General features: G+C 38.8%; 1 protein-coding gene across 3 annotated transcripts in view; it reads left to right on the plus strand.

The window, feature by feature from the left end:
• Positions 1-22,013, plus strand: part of CSNK2A2 (casein kinase 2 alpha 2) — a 40,827-nt gene continuing 18,814 nt past the window's right edge. For 2 of the 3 annotated variants that reach the window (XM_021717541.1, XM_008068008.2), the window contains exons 1-4: positions 3-106; positions 898-1,009; positions 12,504-12,605; positions 15,288-15,338. In XM_021717541.1, the coding sequence (XP_021573216.1) occupies positions 3-106; positions 898-1,009; positions 12,504-12,605; positions 15,288-15,338 (369 nt within the window). Of the gene's footprint in view, positions 107-897; positions 1,010-12,503; positions 12,606-15,287; positions 15,339-22,013 lie in introns of all 3 variants that reach the window. The other variant, XM_008068007.2, reaches the window with a different exon arrangement.

Here is a 22,013-nt window from a genome sequence, read left to right on the forward strand (position 1 = left end):
CCATGCCCGGCCCGGCCGCGGGCAGCAGGGCCCGGGTCTACGCCGAGGTGAACAGCCTGAGGAGCCGCGAGTACTGGGACTACGAGTCTCACGTCCCAAGCTGGGGGTAAAGCCGCCGCCGCCCCCCGCCGGGCCCGCTAACCCCTCCCCGTCCGGCCGCCCCCCGCAAACCGCACTCGACCCCCAGTGGTGTCTCCCTGGCGGCCCCTAGGCTGGGCCGGCGCTTCCTCCGGTCTGCGGTGGGAGGCAAAGGCCCCCTCGCACATGTCCTTGTCTTCCTCTTCCTCCCGCTCCCCGTTTCGTCCCGTTCTCCCCACTTTGCGCACCCCTTTCACCCAAGGAATGCTTTCTTACTGGAGGGAGAAGTGTAGGGTCCAGGTATCAGCCTGGTGGAAGTGAGGATGCAGCCCTTCCTTGCCACACTTTTGGGTTTCTATTCGGGTGGGAAGCCAACAGCTGTTCTTTTGAGCTATTAAAATTCTCTCCTTTTCGTTTTCTGAAGTGAGGTTTGGTGGGGGGAGATTTCTTCAATACGTCCAGATTCTCCAAACAGATACTGTCTATCTTAAGGGTGCGAAATAGGTGTTGTGGAGTTACGGGTAGAGGGGGCATCCTCTGGGTCGCCGGGATGGATGCTTCGTTTGCCCCCTAGATTGGCTTAGCGTTGCCTTCCTACCTTGTCTCCCCAAGTTAGGAGGGACCAATTAGGTTAGGAGCTCTGCAGAGTGAAAGGAGCCAAGTTTGCATTGTGGTTTTCATTTAGGGAATGAGTTGTGGCTTGATGTATAGACAGGTCCAAGTGTTTGATTAATAGAAGCGGCTGGGTGGAGTGTGTAGTGGCCATAGGCTTGGTAATCCCAAATCCTGGCATTTATGTGTGTCTCTTGCTTTTCACAGTAATCAAGATGATTACCAACTGGTTCGAAAACTTGGTCGCGGAAAATATAGTGAAGTATTTGAGGCCATTAACATCACCAACAATGAGAGAGTGGTTGTGAAAATTCTCAAGGTGAGTGTCCTATGAGTGGCGTATTACATTTTTTCCCCCATAGGTCACAAGGATATAAGCTACCTCAGCCACATTCTAAAAAGAGCAGTGCCAGCTTGAATTGTATGTATCTTTTGTCTGCTGTCCCTCCGTCGTAGTCTTCTTCCAACCCATTTTCCTGTGAACTTTCAAGAAAATATACAGGCTGGTCTCAAATCTAAGCCCGACTCTCTGTTCAGGAATATCCTTGTTGTATAATGTAAATTATGGGTGCTCCAAGCAAAAATGGCTCCATTTGTCAGAAAATAACAAAAGAAAGAAAAGCTTTTTCATGGAGATTCCACAAATTTAAAGGCTCCTTGGTTGGTGTGATGGCTTATGCTTATAATCCCAGTCCTTTGGGAGGCGAAGGTGGGATCGCTTGAACCCAGGGGTTCAAGATTAGCCTGGGCAACATAGTGGGACCTTGTCTCTGCAAAAAATTAGCCAGATGTGGTGACTTGCACCTGTGGTCCTAGCTACTTGGGAGGCTGAGGAGGGAGGATTGCTTGAGCCCAGGAGTTAAGGCTGCAGTGAGTCATAATCATGCCACTACCCCCCAGTCTAAGTGATAGAGTGAGATCCCGATTTAAAAAAAAAGGTCTCCTTGAGCACTGTGTTTGTTACTCTTCGTGCATACTCTGCGTTATTCCAGAAGGAATGTTTGAAAAAATTGGAGCAACTTCAGAGATGAGTTTAAAGCCCAGGAGGATAATCACTTGTTTCTTCTCTCTTGGCAAAAAAGTTTCAGGTGGGATGGATTTAGTGAGTCAGGAGTGCTGGGAATCCTTGTTGTGAAGCAGTGAGCCGTTGTTAGTTATCAGCTAGTGAAAGTGTAAAAGGGTAACTTACAATTACTAAAGTGATAATTGGAACAACTGTCTTAATATCTGGTTTAGTGCTCTCATTTTGATAATGATATGCCTTTTGTTATCTCTTGGATGAAGACATGATTTTAATGAGCATGAAGAGTTGACTACATTTTCCTTCAGGTAACTGATTAATTGTGCAGCTTTGATAATATTTTATAGGGTATACTAAGAAGCAATTATTAGAATCTGTGATGGGTCCTCATTATTGCCAGATCATTTAAGGTGTGTACATGTCATTTAGTGAAGGATTGAGAAGACCCAAGAGTAATACACATGATTTCCAGTGCGGCCATTTCGCAGAGGATCTGTGTACTAAGAATTTGGGATTGAGGCTGAGGGGATGGATCACCAGAGCCCAGCAGGGGACACTGGGATGGCCATGAGCGTGCTACTGCCCTCCCATCCAGGGTGACAGAGTGAGACTCCAACTCAAAAAAAAAAAAAAAAAAAAGAATGTGGGATTGAAAAGCTGTTTTTTTGTGTGTGTTAGGGCTGCTGTGGAGAAATCCTTCTTTAATTCAAGAGGTCAGACTTATATTTTTTATCACCTTTCTGAAAAATGATCAATTCTATCACTCGGTACATTCTAACCTACTGATGAAGGAGCAGAATTTTGGTAAAGAGAAACAGGCAAAGTTATTTGTGCTCTCAGAAACACTGAGGAAAAGTGAGGAATTGATGTTGAAGATGAATCTGATTCCTCTATTGCCTAAATATGAGTTGCACCTATAAAGTCACAAGGTTTTTCTTTTTTTTGAGTTGGAGTCTCACTCCATCGCCCAGGCTGGAATGCAGTTGGCATGCTCATGGCCACCCCAGCATCAACCTGTTGGGTTCCAGCGATCCTTCCGCCTCAGCTTTCCAAGTAGCCAGAACTACAGGCACATGATACCACGCCCGGCTAATTTTTTTTATTTATTGTAGAGATGAGGCCTTGCCAAGGTGCCCAGACTGGTCACAAACCCATGGGTTTAGGCAATCCACTCGCCTCGGCCTCCCAAAGTGCTGGGATTATAGGCTGAGCCACTGAGCCTGGCTGACTTTTTTTTTTTAATTGGAATCTCACGCTTGTCTTTTTTTAAAAACAAGCATAGGCCGGGCTCGGTGGCTCAGCCTGTAATGCCACGCTTTGGGAAGCCAAGGTGAGTGAATTGCCTGAGCCCGCGGGTTCGAAACCCGCCTGGGCAACTTGGCGAGACCTCATCTCTACAATAAAAATCAAAAAAGTTAACCAGGTGTGGTAGCACGCGCCTGTAGTTCCAGCTACTTAGAAGGCTGAGGCGGAGGGATCGCCTGAGCCCAGCAGGTCGAGGCTGCGGTGGCCGGGAGCGGCCACTGCACTCCAGTCTGGGTGACTGAGTGAGACTCCAACTCAAAAAAAAAAAAAACCATAAATATTTTTTAAAGTGTTGTTCCTGGCCAGGCACAGTGTCTCACTTCTGTAATCCCAGCACTGTGGGAGGCCAAGGTGAGAGGATTGCCTGAGCCTGGGAGTTTGAGACCAGTTTGGACAACTTGGTGAGACCTTGTCTGTACAGTAAATAAAAAAATTAGCCAGGCATGAATATGAGCTGCTTCAAATCTAAGACATGAACAAGGCATAAATTAAAATTAAGAATATCCATATTTCACTGCTGTATGTTTAGAAGAATGAATTGCTGACTCTAAAGCAACTCCAGAAAAATATCTAAACTTTTGTGCAATGGCAACATTTTTAGAAAAAGTGATTTCCTGTGGTGTCTTTTTTGAAAGGAACAGCATTCAGGTGTATGTATAAATACCAGTGTGTTCATTTAGGAATGTATCACATTGTTCTTTAGTTACTTTTATAAAGAACTTCATAGGGTCAGTTGCTGGGTGGTTTTTTTCTCTGCTTTAAAGAATCTCAAGATATGTTAGGGAACCCAACATGGCAGCTGCTGTAGGTTATTTTTACAAATGGGAGACCTAGGCACAAGAAACTTATCTAACATTGTTATAGGAAATCATTAGCCAGAACTCCTGTTTCCTATTTCTTTTTGTCTCTTACTGCTTGTTTTAGCATTAGATGGTAGAATTTTAATGTTGAGCACAGAAATAAGTTCTAGTGTTCTGGGAATAAGACTAGGAGACCCCTTTGATACTCTAGTTAATGGTTTTTTTGTTTATTTTCAGCGTGGTTTCTTTTCACAGTGCAGCCTAAACCACCATATTTGCACTGGTGAAAACTACACTTACTTTTTTATGTTTTTTAAAGCCCTGTGATATTTCTATCCAGATTTTGTTACTATCTGAAAGATGGGATAAGAAACCACTAATAGTGTTGTTGTGGTTTTGTTTTTAAAGTAGATTGAAAGTGTTTGTTTGTTTGTTTGTTTTTAAAAAGAACAGGGTCTTTGTCCAGTGTTGTCCTTCTTCAAATAATTTGAAGTTACAACTAATAATCTACTGTTGTGTTTGGTCATAGGAAGTTGGGTCCTTAACAGGGCACCAGCTGCTCATAATTTGGAGGAATCTAGAAAAAGATTCCTTGTCATATAAGTCTGCTATATTTCTGCTGCGGGATTGTAGTTGGATTAATATACATATGTGTGGTACCCATAGTGGCTGGCATAGAAGACAGACTGTCTTCCTTGTCGATAACATTTCATATCAGTTCTTTCTTTTTATTTTATTTTTTGATTTTTGATTGACTGTAGAGACAGGCCTCGCCAAGTTGCCCGGGCTGGTCTCGCAGTTCTTTCTAATATCTGAGAATGGTTGGATGATGAGTAATCACAGGGAAATTTTACATCATTTAATTTGAATCAGATTTCCAAGCATTTTATTGATTAAAATAAATTGGGTAATAGGTTTTAGGAATTTAGAAACTGGTGACCAAAGTTTTACAGTCTATCTCTAAGTGACATTCTGAGCCTAAAATCTTAAAACTTTCCAATCAATAGGGAGGTTATATCTTTTTTTGACAGAAATTACTTTGAGCAGAAAAGAGAAAAAGAAGGGAGTAAGTAAGGGTTTATATAGCAGGGCAGAAAGTTATATAAGTTTTATCTTTTGATTCTGAAAAATCAACTCTTCAATTCCTTTGTAGTATCTCTTAGAAAGGTATACACAGAAATAAAAGCATTTGGCCATTTTTGACAAAAATCTTTTAGCGTTTTGTTAATACTCCCTGTATGTGGATTTCAACATTTCTTGGAACCCTTGGGATTTTTCAAATTAAACTGCTATTTCCTAAATAGAAGTTAAGAGCAATACTGTTTTTTAAAAACAAATGTACAGCATTTTGAACCAGCACTACAATGACTTGGAAATCCCCATATAAGGCCTTCTGCTAGTAGTCTTATTTAATAAACCTCTTGGCTGTCCATTTTTTCCCTCTAGAAATTTATTCTTGAGCTTAAAGAATGGTAGTATTTGGTTTTATTTATAAGCATGGTTAGCTTATTTGTAGGTATTTTTTAAAATTTTGTGTAAGAAGTAGTGTTAAAAGAAGGATGACATTGATTACACATCTTTGTTAGTAACTTCATAGTGAGCTAGTGCTCGTTATGTCAAAATGATGCTTTCTCCTTTATTTCTCCCTTCTCCAGTAGTAGGTTTTTTTTATTCTCCATTTAGGTGTGTGTATGAAGATATCTTCAGGCAATCCACTAGTGGTATTTATCTAAATTTTTTGTGAATTCTAGCTTTCACTAATGTCCTGTGGCATAAAAGTAGTTAACACCATTATTAAAGTATTACTAACATTAAAAATAGGCCGGACTCAGTGGCTCAGCCTGTAATCCCAGCACTTTGGGAGGCCAAGGCGAGTGGCTTGCCTGAGCCCATGGGTTCAAGAGCAACCTGGGCAACTTGGCGAGACCTCGTCTCTACAATAAATCAAAAATTAGCTGGACGTAGTAGTGCACGCCTGTAGTTTAGTCTACTTGGAATGCTGAGACGGAAGGATCGCCAGAGCCCAGCAGGTCGACACTAGGGTGGCCGTGAGCATACCACTGCATTCCAGCCTGGGCGACAGAGTGAGACTCCAAGTCAAAAAATAATAATAATTAAAAATTATATGTGAACTAGGCTATTTCCAATATCTGTGGGGTCACAGATTGAGAGTATAGTTAACCTGTGTCAAACAGAATCACAGAACATGGGGGCTTAGAAAACATTGGAATCCAGACACTTTTTACAAAAAAACCAGGATTCAGAGAAAGGATGTGATTTGTTCAGAATCACGTAGTTGGGGTATGGAAGCACAATGTTTAGAACCCTGTGTACCTGTTGTGGAGTCTTAGCACATTTGCTAGATATTTGACTTTTTAATGTACTACACTATGCTGGAAGAATTGAGGAACCCTCACTAGAAGTCAGATGAGATTATTTTGCCTCTGATAATTTTTGGAGGCAAAATTTTAGGGACCCAGGCAGGGGTTCTCTATGATTTGTATCCACAGCAATACTTTAATGCTTAAGTTAAATGCTACTTTACTATCTTGGTTTGAAGCCTCAGTAAGCAGTGTTTTTATGCTTTTTTAACCCATACAGTTCCTCCAAGTCTCATCATGATCACTTTCAGAGTTTTGAGTTGTTTTATTCTTTTAATATGTTAGAATTCTTTTCAAATAATTCGAGTAAGCCATGTGTGAGACAAATACAGATACAGAGTACCCATTGATACTTGATATAAAGTACCCATTTTCATGTGTAGAGCAGAGCTTCAGATAGTTTCTAGAGTTTAATTTCAGGATCTGCCACCTCATAATCAGTGGGTACAGTGTAAGAAGTCCTGTAAATGGAGAACAGAAGACTTGAGTTCCAGAATTAACTTCTTCATTTATACCCATTTAATTGTTTTCTCATCTTTAAAATAGGTATGCATTTCCTATTTAACTCACAGAGTTTTTGGGAGAATCAGATAAAGTATAGATAGATGGGCAGTTATGGCCCAGATGTTAATTCTAACTTAGAAGCTCTATGACTTTGAACATTTATTTAAGCTGTCTGTGCCTTGATGTCCTTGAGTAAAACTGCTAATGGTACTCATCTGAGGGGATTAAATGTGCTTAAAACGTGCCTGGCACTGAGAAAGCAATAAAATATAGGTGTATACCCTTGGGCCAACTGAATGATTTTAGAGGCAAAGCCAGTAGTAGAAAGGATTGTAACCTTCTTTTGATGAGATTCAAAAGTCCTACTCTATGCCTTGCTTTTTTTCTCATTTTTTAATTGTGTTGAAATACATAAAACATTTACCATCTTAACATTTATTATATGATATGGTTTAGTGGCTTTAGATATATTCATAGTGTTGTGTAACCATCACTACCATCCATCTATATAACTTTTTAATCTTGTAAATCTGAAACTCTATACCCATTAAGCAACTTTCCATTTCTCCCTCCTCCTCTCATTCCCTGGCAGCAATCATTTTATTATCTGTTTCTATGAATTTGACTACTTTAGGTACCTTGTGAAATTATACAACTGGCTTATTTCACACAATATAATGTCTTAAAGCTTTATTCATATTGCATTTATCAGGATTTCCTTCCTTTTTAAGGCTGAATAATTTTCCATTGCATGTATATACTGTATTTTGTTTATTCATCTGTCAGTGGACATTTGGATTGCTTCTATGTTTTAGCTATTGTGAATATTGCTGTTTTAAACATGGGTGTACAAATATCTCTTTGAGATGCTGCTCCACTTCTTTTGGATATATATCCAGAAGCAGAGTTGCTGGATCATAAGGTAATTCTGTTTTTTTTAAGGAACTTTCCACAATGGCTATACCATTTTACATTTCCACTACATTGTACAATGGTTACTATTTCTCCATATCCTTATCAACACTTGTTATTTTCTGTTTCTTTTCTTTTTTTTTAATGGTAGCTATTCTAATGTGTGTAAGACGGTATCTGATTGTCATTTTGATTTTATGCCTTACCTTTTTAAATCCTGAGAATAAACAGTTACCCTCAAGGAGTTGATAATGTAATTGGGATGATGAGACTTAAAGATTACAGAAAAAGTTGGTATACAGAAATAACATTGCTCAGATAATATATATATTTAGTTCAGGTGGAATGTATTTTAAAGATGCTACCAAGGTAATAAAATGTATACCATTATTGGGCAACCCCTTTGGGTCCCCTCCCACTGTGAGAGCTTTTTGGTTCTCTCAATAAATCCTTTCTTTAAAAAAAAAAAAAAAAAAGAGTATACCTTTATCCAGGCTGAACTTGCTTCCTTACCTATCCTTTTACATTCCTGGTAACCATTGTTTATTGTAGTTGTTCATTGCAGGTGATGAAATTATTATCTTAGTGGGATAATTATTGTTGGTTTGATAATAGACTAAGAGTAACCTAAAATTTGAAAATTATGAGCAGTATTTCTGCCTGTTTTGGATTTATCAGTTCCTTTGTGCTTTGCCTGTTAATATTTGCTGGAATTTATTATGGTCATAATTCTTATGGTAGATAGAAGTTGCAAGTTTAATCACAATTACATGCAAGTAGTTGAAATAATTTCAAATCTGTTTTTTTTTTTAAAGCAGCTCTGAGTAAATAGAACAGATTTCTGATTTTATCAACTTTCGTCTTTCTAAATAGCCTGTCACTAAATTTGTTTTTTGTTTTGAAATTTATAGATATTGGTAAATTGGGAAAGAGAAAAGGAACCTTACTTGTGGATTACTTTGAACTGATCAACACAAGAGAAATAGTTGAATAGCTAGAACTGATCAACACATAGGCAGAAACCTTCTGAAAAGAAAAATTTTTTTTTTTGCTTTGTCTTCATGAGTTCTAAAAAATGAAAAAACTCACAGAAAAATTTAAGTGGGGTTTTCTTCCCCTTAAATATCTCATTAGGTGCTTGCCAAAATTTATTATTAAAACTTGATTTAATACTTTAATTCTTGGCCGGGCTCAGTGACTCAGCCGGTAGTCCCAGCACTTTGAGAGGCCAAGGTGAGTGCATTGCTCGAGCCCGCAGGTTCAAGACCTGCCTGGGCAACTTGGAGAGACCTTGTCTCTACAATAAAATAAAATAAAAAATAGCTGGGCGTGGTGGTGCATGTCTGTAGTTCGGCTACTCAGAAGGCTGAAGCAGAAGGATCACTGAAGCCCAGAAGGTTGACACTGGAGTGGCTGTGAGCATGCGTGCCTGGGCAAAGGAGTGATGCTCCAACTCAAAAAAAAAACAAAAAAAACACTTTAATTCTTTAACTTTTTTGCTTCTTTTGTTTACTGGACTTTTAGGGGGGGATTTTTGGTTTTGTTTTTTGTTTTTGATCTAGAGAATAGCTGAGTCAGTTTGAATCTTTTAAATAGATATTCTCTGAATTGGAATAAGTGAACCTCAGATGGAATGCTTTTTCTAGCATGCAGGGTGAAATTATGAGATTATTGTGGAAATGTGTGAATTTTCTCCATTTTGTGTAACTGGTGGTGAATGACTGCAAACTCTGGACAGGAGAGCCAAAGCATCCTTAATCCTTTTTTTTTCCTTAGGACGTCAGCAATCCTCCCTTATAAATCCTAGCTTTTTCTCTCCGCTTCCATTTGTAGCATTAAAATCATCTCACTTCCTTAGAGTTCATTGGTGGTTTCATTTCTGGAGCACCTCTCTGGTTCAGAGAAATAAACTGAGGCTGAAAGGAGCTGGTTCTTGATGCTTTGGAGGGCAGCATCCTGGACTGTAGGTCACTGTTCTTTGTCTATCATCTCTGGGTCTTTTGTCAGTTTATGAGGACTCTAGCTGCTATGAAACCTCATTGTGCCACTTCCAAACTGCCTTGCTATTCCCAGTCTCTCATTTGGGAAGTTGTTGGACAGGAAATGGGCAGCAAAATATGCTTCAATTGCTATGTAGGATTCTTTTGGATGTGTTGAAAGATACCTTAATCTTTTTTTTTTTTTGAGTTGAAGTCTCACTCTGTCATTCATGCTGGAGTGCAGTGGCACACTCATGGCCACCCCAGCATCAACCTGCTGTGCTCCGGCGATCCTTCCGCCTCAGCCTTCCAAGTAGCCGGAACTACAAGCACACGCTACCATGTCCAGCTAATTTTTTATTTTATTTTATTGTAGAGACGATGTCTCACCAAGTTGCCAGGGCTGATCACACACCAGTGGGCTCAGGCACTCCACTCGCCTCAATCTCCCAAAGTGCAGGAATTACAGGCTGAGCCACTGAACCCAGCCAAGATAGCTTAATCTTAACTGGGTTGTCCAGGAATGTTCCTATCTGACCTGTTGTTAAATAACGGGAGAAGAATGCAATACTTTATGTCCAACATCATCATCGAAGCAACTTATCTAATGGATTACCCCTGTAAGGAGTTAGAAGTAGAAAAGATTTTTTGGTGTCTGTGGGCTTCTGGCTATGAAGTTTGTTGTTGTTGTTGTTCTCTCTCTCTCTGTTACCACTCCCACAGATCTATAGCAGCTTTCCAATACTGAATGACAATTCTAGAATTTCCTTTTGTTGAAAAGCATTGAATAGACTTGTAGCATTGGCTGAACTTATATACAAGATAGCCAACTCTTATTTTTCTTTTAACTTTTTGACAATTTCATACTTACAGAAAAGTTACAACAATTCCCATGTATCTTTCACCCAGATTCCTCAAATGTTAACATTTACTTTATCCTTCTTTCTTATGTATATATACACACATGTATTTAAATGTGTGTGTACATATATACATCTATATAATTATATATTTTTTAATTTTTTTTGAGTGCTTGAGAGTACATTGCAGTCATCCCTAAATACTTTAGGATGTTGTTCCTAAAAATACAGTTTCTTATGTAACCCTACAGTACTGTGTTCGAAAATCAGAGATTAGCATTGATGCAGTGCTGTTAGCTAATCTATAGCCGTCATTCACATTTGCCAGTTATCCTTAGAATGTTCTTTATAGCAAAAGAACATCCTAGATCACATGATTTGATTACATTCAGTTATAATCACGTGTTACATTCAGTTGTCACATTTTAAAAATCTGGAACAGTTGCTCAGTTTGTTTCATGACATTGTCATAAAGCTTATAGGCTAGTTATTTTGTAGTATATCCTTCCCTGGCTGTTTTTTGATGGGGTTGTACAGTGTTTCATTTTCCCAATATTTTTAGCTCTAATTATTAAAAAGGGACCAAGGAATAAGGTTTCTATGTGGGGATGGGGAACCAGCGCATCAGCCAGATCTGCTTACTGAGAACCCTGACAAAGTGGAGAATGGGCATATTGTGGCAACTGGCTCACAAGGACATAGCTAGAGTCCAGTCTGTCAGTTGAGCACCCTATTATAGGTGATGCAGGTGCTGTTTTCCCTCTCTGTTTTGTTATGTGTTCAAAGCCGTATCTTAGTGACAACAAAAGATGAAGGTTTTTCTGGCATGTGTGTATGTGCTGTCTCTCCCCTCCCCCCACCACACACACAAGCTCTTAAAATCTTGTTGTATTGTTTCATGGCATGTCCACTGGGCCTATCTTTGCCTGTGCTGTTATAATAGTGTCTCAGTTATGAAATACTCCTGTACCTTAGTTACATTTCTCCTGTTAGTCAAACTTGTGAAACAAAAGCACAGTGGCTAAGACTACAGCATGTAGAGTCAGATCGCCCTGTGATTCCTGTCCCAGTCCGCTATTAGCTGTGTGACTTTGGGCAAATAGCTCAACTTTGCTGAGTCTACTACATAGAGGTTTTGTAAAGATTAAATATGACCTAAATAACAAGTTACTAAAACTTTGAAAATAATAAAGCTAACATTTATTGGGTGCTATGTGCCAGTCATGGTTCTGAGTGCCTTATATAAAGCATACTTGATTTGTGATAGGCTTGCGTTTTCAGAACTGCTTCTGTTCTTCAAACTCTAGCCCATTTAAGACAATAAGTAATATGTGTAAAGTGAGTGTTTCTGAGGAATGTCTTTAATCTTTCTCTCCAGCAGATTGAACAGTTAACTGATAGAAGTTTTCAGTCACTACTGTATCAGAGATTGATTTTCTTCCTTCCTAAAGAACATCTCTTTCTTTAGGAGTAGGATCTGTTGGAAAGCATTACTGGCTCTGTGCAGATTTAAGATTCTAGATATTAAGGAAATGGGAGTGGCAACAGGAAATGGGAGCCAGCAGCTGGGAAACAAGTTTGTAACTTGATGTCACTGAACTGGCCTTCATTCCTGGAAGACAGCATTACATGTAGCTCATTGGAAGAGCAGGTGTCTCGCCATTTTGTTTCAGTTTTTCCATTTGTGAGTGTATGATATACAGCTGTTCAGAGCTATAACATTTTCCATTTAGCAGTTATCTAGTAAGCAGTCGTTTTATTTTTAAAGTGTGATGGGGTGCTCAAATTTTTAAGTGCCCTGATTGTAACTACTTAAAGATCTTGACACATAAGCTGTATGATTCTGTAAATTATTTAACTTGATGTGTGAAAGGTTCTTACGGGCAAGCCCATTTTATTTCAGTTTTTTCTCTCTAATTTAGGCATGCACTTTAACATAACACAGTGTGCAAGATAATATACTCTCCATTTGATTGACTAACATTGTTTTAAAGTTTTATTATATTAACTTCAAAAGGAGTCTTACTTCTGATTACTCTTATATATTTAAGCCAGTGAAGAAAAAGAAGATAAAACGAGAGGTTAAGATTCTGGAGAACCTTCGTGGTGGAACAAATATCATTAAGCTGATTGACACTGTAAAGGACCCTGTGGTAGGTGCCTGGTGGTGGGAGAGTGTACTTGTAGACTGGGGTGCGGATGGGGGGTGTTTAACACGCAGAACCTCAAGTAATGGTACAGTGGGGATGATGGTGTCTATCTTAACAACTGAAAGGTTTTGAAAATCAGGGAAAAAAATCATGTGGCCTAGTCATAAAATAGTCACCATACTTTTATGGAACCTAAAAATGTACTGGGAAAAATCCCTGTCCTGGGTTTGCACCTCATTATTTTTACTCAACCTACAAATGTCATGTGAATATCTTCTTAAAGCCACTGCTTTTCTCCAGTTTTGAAAGCTTGTAACTGCCAATTTGTGTAACTGAACGTTGTTTAAGTAAGGGTGACATTTGAAAATCTGGATTTATGCAAGGAAATAATGAATGTCTTCACATAGATGCCTAGCATTGAGAACTGAGCAAATCCCATCCCCACTGATCCCTGGTGGAAGAATTCTGCTTTTTCTCACATTAGTCTTTAATTCAGCATCCACCATTAGACCTCCCATTGTATATGTAGATATGACTAAAATATTTTTGTTAGTGCTTAATATTTAGCCATTTTAGATAAGCTATTTGATTTTGTTTCTTCTCCCTGGGGAATAATTTTACCTTAAGTGTTGTATTAACTAAGTTAAAGACTCCCCACTTCCCCAGTTTTATATCTCTTCTCCTTTCCCATTTCTGTTCTCCACCTGCTCTACCACAAACATTTCTCTATTTTTTTCCTGTGATAGTTTTTTGTTCAAAGACATCCTTGTATGATAATAATACAGTAGTTAACATGCGTTGAGTGCTTACTATCTGGTTTAACTGTGTCGTGTCATTTAGTCCTCAACAATCCAGTGGGTTGGATACCATTACTGTCTGCATTGTGCAGGTGTAAAAATTCAGTATGCAGAGGTTAAATAATTTGTTCATGATTACACAGTGCTGTTGAACTGAAGAATAAGGAAAGTTTTTCTTTTTGGACCCTGAAAAGACTGAGAAGAGATGGTTGGTGTTAAAAATATATCTCAGCCTGATCCTGATTAGCACAGATTGATTTTATAATGACTAGCCAGACTGCCAAATGTTTGAAAAAGGCCTACATTAAAAATGAGTGTTGCCATTAAAAAAAAAAAAAGTAACATGTAAAAATAGGAATTTTAGGTGAGGCTCAGTGGCTCACACCTGTAATCCCAGCACTTTGGGAAGCCAAGGCAAGAGAATGGCTTGAGAGCGCAGAAGTTCTAGACCAGCCTAGGTAACATAGCAAGACCTCGTTCCATAATAATAAAAATAAATTAGCCGGGCATGGTGGTACATGCCTGTAGTCCCAGCTATTCAGGAGGCTGAGGTGGAAAGGATCACCAGAGCCTGGGAGGTAAAGGCTACTGTGAGCTAAGATTGTGCCACTGCACTCCAACCTGGGAGATAGAGTGAGACCTCAACTCAAAAAAAAAAGAATTTCAGAAGGATTTGAAAAGTATGAACCAGTGTGTAGTATACCCTGAGTATCTTCATTTTATTTTTTTGTTTTAATTAACAGAACTTAGTGATACCTGTCTTGTTTTTGTAATTTTGTTACTTGAAGTGTTTTGCATAATATGTAAGACAAGTAAACTGACATTGATGAAAATCAACAGTGAGCCCTTGCTCTGAGTTTTAGAGGATCAAACTTACTCCATAGTCTGAAGAGATCTGATAGTCTTGATGAAACCCTTGGAAATTGGGAGTAGTGAAGAATCATTTGCAGTGTGAGCTTTGAGTTGTCCTGACAAAGACCTGCGTGCATGCACTGTGACCTGTTTCCTAGGTAACTTTCACCTGGTTCTTGAACAAGTTTTCCAAGATGCACTTTTTTTCCTTTCTATAGCCCTTTCAGCTCCTGCTTTCTCCCAATTTTGAAGTTACTATTACCAATTAGCATTATATTACTTCACGTACATGAACCTCACATTTGAAAATCTAGGTTTATACAAGGTAATATTGAACATTTTGTACTCATTGCACTAAAGGTTATAGTACTTTAGAAATATTTGATTATATATGATTTTGGGAGATTATCTGCTTTTTAAGGTAAGACATTCTTAATGGTCTCCAGCCCAGGCAGGAATTTCACAGTGTAGTATATTGATAATTTCATAGATGATTATATTTTCCTTTTGGACCCTGTAAAGACCTCTGATAGATTCCCAAGGCCTATGATAAATGTGCCTGGCTTGCTAAACCAAGATGAAAATGTGTCACTCCTTTTGTAGTTGGCAAGCCAGAACACTGCAATGTGTAAATCTTCACATAACCATTGAAAGTTGGCTAAGACCCTTTGGTAGGTTATTCAGCAAATTTATTCTTTTTAAAGCTTTGTATTATGAAAAATGTCAGCCATTTACAAAAATAAAGTGAGTAATATAATGAACCTCCCTGCACATGTCACCCAACTTGAGTGTTTAATTTGCTGTGGCCAACCTTGTTTCATCTGCACTCCCACCACTTCCCACTATCCCCTGCTTATTTTGAAGCAGATTCCAGACATCATATACTTTCAAGAGGATTCCTTCTACACAGGTTGTCCTTGATAAGTGAATCGCTTTTTCATCTAAGTGAAATTTGGGGCTGGACCATTGTAGCAGAAGCAAATTAACATTGATTATTGTTTGGGAATTTTAAAAGCGTTAATATTCTCTTTTGCAGTCAAAGACACCAGCTTTGGTATTTGAATATATCAATAATACAGATTTTAAGGTGCGTATACTTTTTCTTTCTGGCATGGGGTTAATGAGGGATGGGGAGGTGGTGATAAGTACTTTTGACTCTAGAGCATAAGGGCCCAGAGATGTCATAGGTGAGAATAGCAGATAACAAACTGGATTCCTTATAGCATGAGTACACGATGCAGAAAGTTGTTAGGGTTCTTGCATTTGGTGAGGTTATTCATCACTCTTTGCCTTGCTTACTCTACAGAAACATCTATAACACTCCTGTTTCAGATAGCATAGCTCTTTGTGGATGTTAACTTTGATTTTCCTAAGAAATTTTACATTGCTGAAAGGAGAGGATAAACTGATGACAGGGCTCCTGTGAAAAGAAACAATACATTTTAAGCTGTCAAATGAGCATGTGTTCATGCACATTATATACAAAGACATTGTACAGAAAAACTAGTAAGAGTCACTGTTTTAGAAGAGCCCTGTCCTGGGTTTCTTGTTTGTTTGTTTGTTTGTTTTTCATAATGTAAATTATTTTAGACTTTCAAGTGTTCTTTTAAAAGCATGATTTTAAACTGTTTTTTAATGAATTAATTTGTATTGCTTGAACATTAAAACTATAACGTCTGATAAGGTTTTGGGGCTAGGCATATTAGACATGGGAGAAACTCTTTTTAAGACCATAATGTGAGACCCAACATAAAAGCAAAATAGTGGTGTTGATTTTTCAGGGGCATTCGGAGGACTTTTTGTTGATTATAACTCTGTCAGTGAATAAGATACTTGTGATTTTGTTGTGACAGAAGCTAGAAAGAAAACTAAAGCAGCAGTTGAAAGATGCTGGTATCAGGAGTGATGCTTTTGGGTGAAGGCGAAATAACCTTATTCTCATGTTTAATTTTTTTAATCTAAAATTCTAAAACAAAGTCAATTCATGAAAGTAAGCAAAAGAGAATATTTTGACTTACAAGACAATAAGAAGCAAGTATTATATACAGTATAGTGTTTCCCATATGTAACGGGTGACTATAAAAAGTGAGAGGTAAATTTTCCTGTTCAGTAGCATAACAGTGCTTAGCTAGCAGGGTACTGTGCTGATCTATGTAACTGATTGTATGACTCACCCAGGTTTGTCATGATACACATGAGTGGGAAGGTGTGTGTGTGTGTCTTAGAGTACTAGACAGGCTTTCATTAATGCAAAAGTTTAAAAGTTGATCTTAATGGAACTTCAGAGTGCAATTCCTTAAATGCCTGTGCCTCATTAATGAATTTTTACTAATTGTCTATCCTCACACATAAAATTTCATTGCAGCATTTTGTGTTCCTTAAAAAGACATCTGCTCTGTTGATTGAGTAACATGCTGAAGAGAAATCCTTTCTAGGGTCTTAACCCTCAAAGGGGATGTTTCATATACTCCAGTAGCTTTTTAAATGAGATCATGGGACATGCATGGTTTTTTGAGACTTGCATATCTAAAAACATTTTTATTTTGTCCTCCCAATTAATGTATTTGTTAGGGTATGGAACTGTAAGTTACAATTTATAATTTCCTCAATTTTGAAGAGATTATTCCAGTATTATCACTGAAGCCATTCCATTTTCATCTTAGTTTTTGTTTTTTTCCTCTGGAAGCTCTCAGGATTTCCCATTCCTAGTCTTCTAAAATTTCACAATGATGTGCCTTTATCCGGGTCCCTTTCATCTTTTGTTCTGCATACTTGCTGGGCTTTTTCTCTCATTTTGGAAAAATATTTTTAATGTTCTTTGATTTTCTCCTCTTTCTTCTTTGTTCTCACTTTCTAGAACTCATCCAAATGTTAGACTTCACATCTTAGAAATCCGTTTTGGTCTTGGAACTTTTTAAAATAGTTGTCCTGTTCTTTTATGTTTTATGTAATACCTTCTATTTTCTCACTGAGAATATTATATTTTTCTTCTTCATACCTTTTCTCTATTTTTCTTTCAGATTCTTTTGTGTGTGTGTTTTTTCGTTATTTGTCTCTGTCTAAAATGTCATCGTTCTTGAAAATGTCTGCTCATATTTTAGAGTGATGTTCTGAAGAGCCGTCAGCTCCTGTCTCAAGGATGCAAGCTTGGCTGCGGCATCTTAAGCAGTCTCAAGTTGAGGAGGGCTATGGGGAATGTTGTGCAGACTTCACTTAATTTTCTCTTGTTTTCAGTGTGGTGTTTTAAACCCATTTTTGCTTTTATCTGCATACTCTGTTTACTTTGTTTCAGCATTATCTGGGATCACCAATCCTGAGCCTTTCCATAGTTATTTAGTTTGAAGCTATTTACTTCTGGATCCCTTGACTATTCCTAGAATATTCAGCATATTTGGTCTACTAAGTCAATTGGACATGCTTTCTAGTTTCAAAGCTGTCTCCCCCGTTCTGTTGGTTCTTGGGAGTTAATCCCCCTGCTCCCTGTCCTTTTATTGTTATTTTAGAGGAGCTTCAGGTAGAAACAGAGGTGTTTGATGTGCCATGTTTAACTGGAGGTCCCCTTTGAATGTTCAAACCATGACATTTTAGTTAAGAGATCACTAAATACCAGATAGCAGGTATGTGTTTTGGAAGAGCAAATCACAGTAGGAAAATTAATTATCTTCTATTCTGGATAGTACAGCAGGCCACAAACAAAATGAGTTGGTTTTGTCCTGTGTCCATCTTACTGGGAAAGTTTGTTTTTATTTTAGTGTAAAGTTTGTTAATAACTGGTTTTAAGGAATCATTCAGAGAGTTTGTCCCTGGCTTAATATCAGGGTAAATCAACAGTGGTGCAGCCTGCAGCCCATTTTTTTCCAGTATTTTATATTGGTGGTTGGTTGATGTATATTGATCTGCAGTTTCATTTTATTGTAAGGTCCTTCTCTGAATTTGGTATCAGAGCTATGCAGTATAAATACATTGGGTAGCTTTTCCTCCTCCTTGTCTCTGAAAGTTTGTATAAGATAGATGTTATCAGTCGGATGCAGTGGTTCACGTCTGTTATCCCAGCACGTTGGCAGACTGAGGCAGGAGGACTGCTTGAGCCCAGGATTACAAGACCAGCCTAGTAGGCAACATAGTGAGACCTTGTCTCTGTAACAGATCAGAAAATTAACTGGGTATGGTGGCATGTGCCTGCAGTCCTGGCTACTCAGGAGGCTGGGGTGGAAGGATTGCCAGAGCCCAGGATGTCGAGACTGCTGTGAGCCGTGATCATACCACTGCACTCCAGCCTAGGTGACAGAATGAGACCCTTACTTAAAAAAAAATAGATATTATCTGGGCTGGGTATGTGTCTTTCAGGAGTGGGAGGAAGACTTTGAAATAGACTTTACTTTTCAAAACATACTATGAGTTAAAGGTTTATCCAGGTTTTCTGTCTCTTTTGAGTCTTTTTGGATAATACAGATTGTATTCACTTTCAATTTTATTGGCATAAATAATTCTCGTAGGACTTAAAAACTTTATGCTGTTGACTGGTCACCTAAAAAAAATAATAATCATTTTTAAACATTATTTGTGCCCTTTACTCAAAAAAAATTAAATCAGTCTTGCTGTTAGATCTCTTACTAATCTTTTAAAAGAACCAGATGTGGAGTGTATTGCTTAGCTGTTGTTTTTGTCTTTCATTGTGTTTTTGCTCCCATCTCAATTACTTTTCTTCAGCTTTCTCAGTTTTCACTGTTTCCCCCCCCAACTTCCTGAGCTGAAGTCAACTCATCTGACTTTGTTTTTCTTGATTGATAATACTTGTGCTTTAAGTCTGAGCAGCCTCAAGCATCATTTTAGCAGATCCCGCTTCTAGACAGTTTTCAGATTAGAAGTGTGGGTTTCCAAACTTGTGGATTTTTCTCCCCAAACTTTTTACTTATAAAATTTCTCCCCACATCGCTAAAATAAAATATAGCCGGACTCGGGGGCTCAGCCTGTAATCCCGTGCCTTTGGGAGACTGAGGTGAGTGGATTATTTGAGCCCGCGGGTTCGAGACCTGCCTGGGCAGCAAGACCTCCTCTCTACAATAAATCAAAAAATCAGCCAGGTGTGATAGCGCGTGCCTGTAATTCCAGCTACTTGGAAGGCTGAGGCAGAAGGATCGCCGGAGCCCAGCAGGTCGAGGCTGCGGTGGCCGGGAGTGGCCACTGCACTCCAGTCTGGGCAACAGAGTGAGACTCCAACTCAATAAATATATAAAATTTATTTATATATATATAAATAAATTTTTCAAAAGAAAAAAAGTCTAAGCCTACTGAAAATTGGAAAGATTAGCACAGTCAGTACCCTTATGTCCTTCACGTAGATTTACCAGTTATTAACATTTTACCACATTTGCAGTTATTTCTCTCCCTGTCCCCATCCCCCCTTCTATCTCTGTTTTTCACTGAATCATCTTAAAGTAAGTTGCAGACATTATAATGATACTTTAATTATAAATATGCTAGCACTGAAACTAGGACATTTTCCTACACAAGTCATGATACTGGTACCACAGAGAATGTGATCTATATAATGTTGATTATTTGAAGTTGTTGATTGCTTTGTAGCTTTATAGTACATGGTCGTTTTTATACCAACCTTGTTAATTTAGTTCAGATTTTCTGTGGCCTTAATTTATTTCCTTGTATTTTGCTTTAATAGTAGAGGTATTGGTTTGGTCATTTTCTCCTTGAAGTCAGCAGGTATGCTCTGTATATGCCAAAGCTATAATAAAAAATACTTAGAACAAAGACAAAACTTTAAAACAGATTAATAGGAAAAGCCAATCACTAAGAGTTGGAATGAACAGTTGTAGCAAACTCACATACTCAAAAATGTCTCAAGGGAAGCTAAGGTACCATTTTGAGGTACAAAAAATTTTTTTGATAATACACTCCAAATGGACTCCATTCTAAGAAGATGGTAGAATTGTGTTGATGTTTGGAGAATTTGTAAATCACTCACAAAGAGGTAGGCCTTGACTTAGCAAATACTGTGAGGCCTTGTTAATTCTGCTAGAGTTTGAGTTCACAGGCTAAATACAGTTTCCTTAATTGGGGAAACAAAATGTACTGTTATTAATGGTTATTAACGTTATTTTGTCATTCCCTTGTAGGACTTTAAGAAAATCAGTGACATTTTCAGGTGATTTGTAGTAACTTTGATTTGCTTGATTAAAGATTTATTCTACTTTACATTTCTAAAAATGTTGACCTTGTTTTTTCTGGATCTTGGGGGTTACACATTAACAATTCCTGAACTGATGACTGCTGCATTAAACACCTCTTTCATGTTCACTTTATACTCACTCCCCCGACTTTTCCATCTCTCTACATGGGGACTACTGGGATTTATGGACATAGACTGAACTGTATGTATACATCAGGAAATGTGCAGGCTCTATGTGTGGCCTGAGTTTTCTGTGTTAGTGATTCCCTCATCTGGCAGGTGACCAGAGCTATCTGGGAACCTTTTTATAAAGTGTGAAATCCTCCTGAATGGTAGGAGTTGGGAGTGGGGCCTTGGAATCTGAGGCTCATTATACTGCAGTTGAACGGCACCTGTAGTCTGAACAGCTCAGTCTGTGTGGCTGCAGAGGAGGGACACCCACCTGTGGCCTTTCCATTCTGGGTGTCTGGTTTTAGGCCAAGGAGTTCCTGAGTCTGATGATGAAATTGCAGTTTCTGCCATTCTGTTTCTCAGACTTTTGGGGGTTAATTGAAAGGTCTAGGAAATTTCCACCACCTTGGATCCTTTAGAGTAGTCCTGTAGTAAAACTGATTTTAGGGGCATGGCAGTGTGTTTGAGGCTTTGGAACCAAATTGGGATTGATGAGTAGTTTCTTCCTCACTACGTTTGTGATCTTCTGGGAAGCATAGGCTCGTTCTTCATAAGCCACGTACTTTATGAAAATGTAAGCAAAGCTGACTTCTTGCCAACATTTTCCATTTAATGTTGTTCCATTTAACATTTAGCAATATTCTCCATGTAGCTGGCTAAGAAGAATGGAGGGAAAATCTGGTACTTGTGAAATTTCTCTTTCTAATTTGTCATGGACTCTTGGTACTTCTTTTCCTTGGAAGACAGTTTGTATTTTGTCCCATTGACTGGTGAGCATTATGAAAACACTTCGGCAGGGAAGAACCACCATACGTGGTGTGGAGTTAACAGAGTATATGCCCTTCTGCTCCTTGAAGACTTTGAATATGGTTGGAGAGTCCAGTGTGGAAGGGATGGGTTGGTACTGAGTTGTTCAGTGAACCCTTGGCTTACTGGGGGGATGGGGAGAGTTCAGACATCTTGAATCACCAGATTTGGTGACCACTACCAGCCTCAATATCCATTTCTCCTCATCATGTGTGTGCCAAGATATGCGGGGGATGTTGATATAGAACTCTTGTGGTGTGCACAGAGCATACAGCAGAAGTGAAGAATTACCTTGAGAACTTAAGGACCCTGCCAGTACTTGAGTGAGGAATGTTAACTCTGAGATGCTGCTGTTCTCAGTGTCCAGTGAACACCCCAGTTGACCAGTAAATGGCACAGGGTTCAACAGAGGGAGAGACCACTGTTAGCTCTGTAGAAGGCAAATGATGAACCAGGCTCAGTGGCTCAGCCTGCAATCCCGTGCCTTGGGAGGCTGAAGTGAGTGAATTGCCTGAGCCCGCAGGTTTGAGACCTGCCTGGGCAACTTGGTGAGACCTCATCTCTACAATAAATCAAAAAATTAGCCAAGAGTGGTAG

Source organism: Carlito syrichta, unplaced genomic scaffold (genome assembly GCF_000164805.1).
Source record: "Carlito syrichta isolate Samal-C Ts95f unplaced genomic scaffold, Tarsius_syrichta-2.0.1 Scaffold309854, whole genome shotgun sequence".
NCBI lineage: Eukaryota > Metazoa > Chordata > Mammalia > Primates > Tarsiidae > Carlito > Carlito syrichta.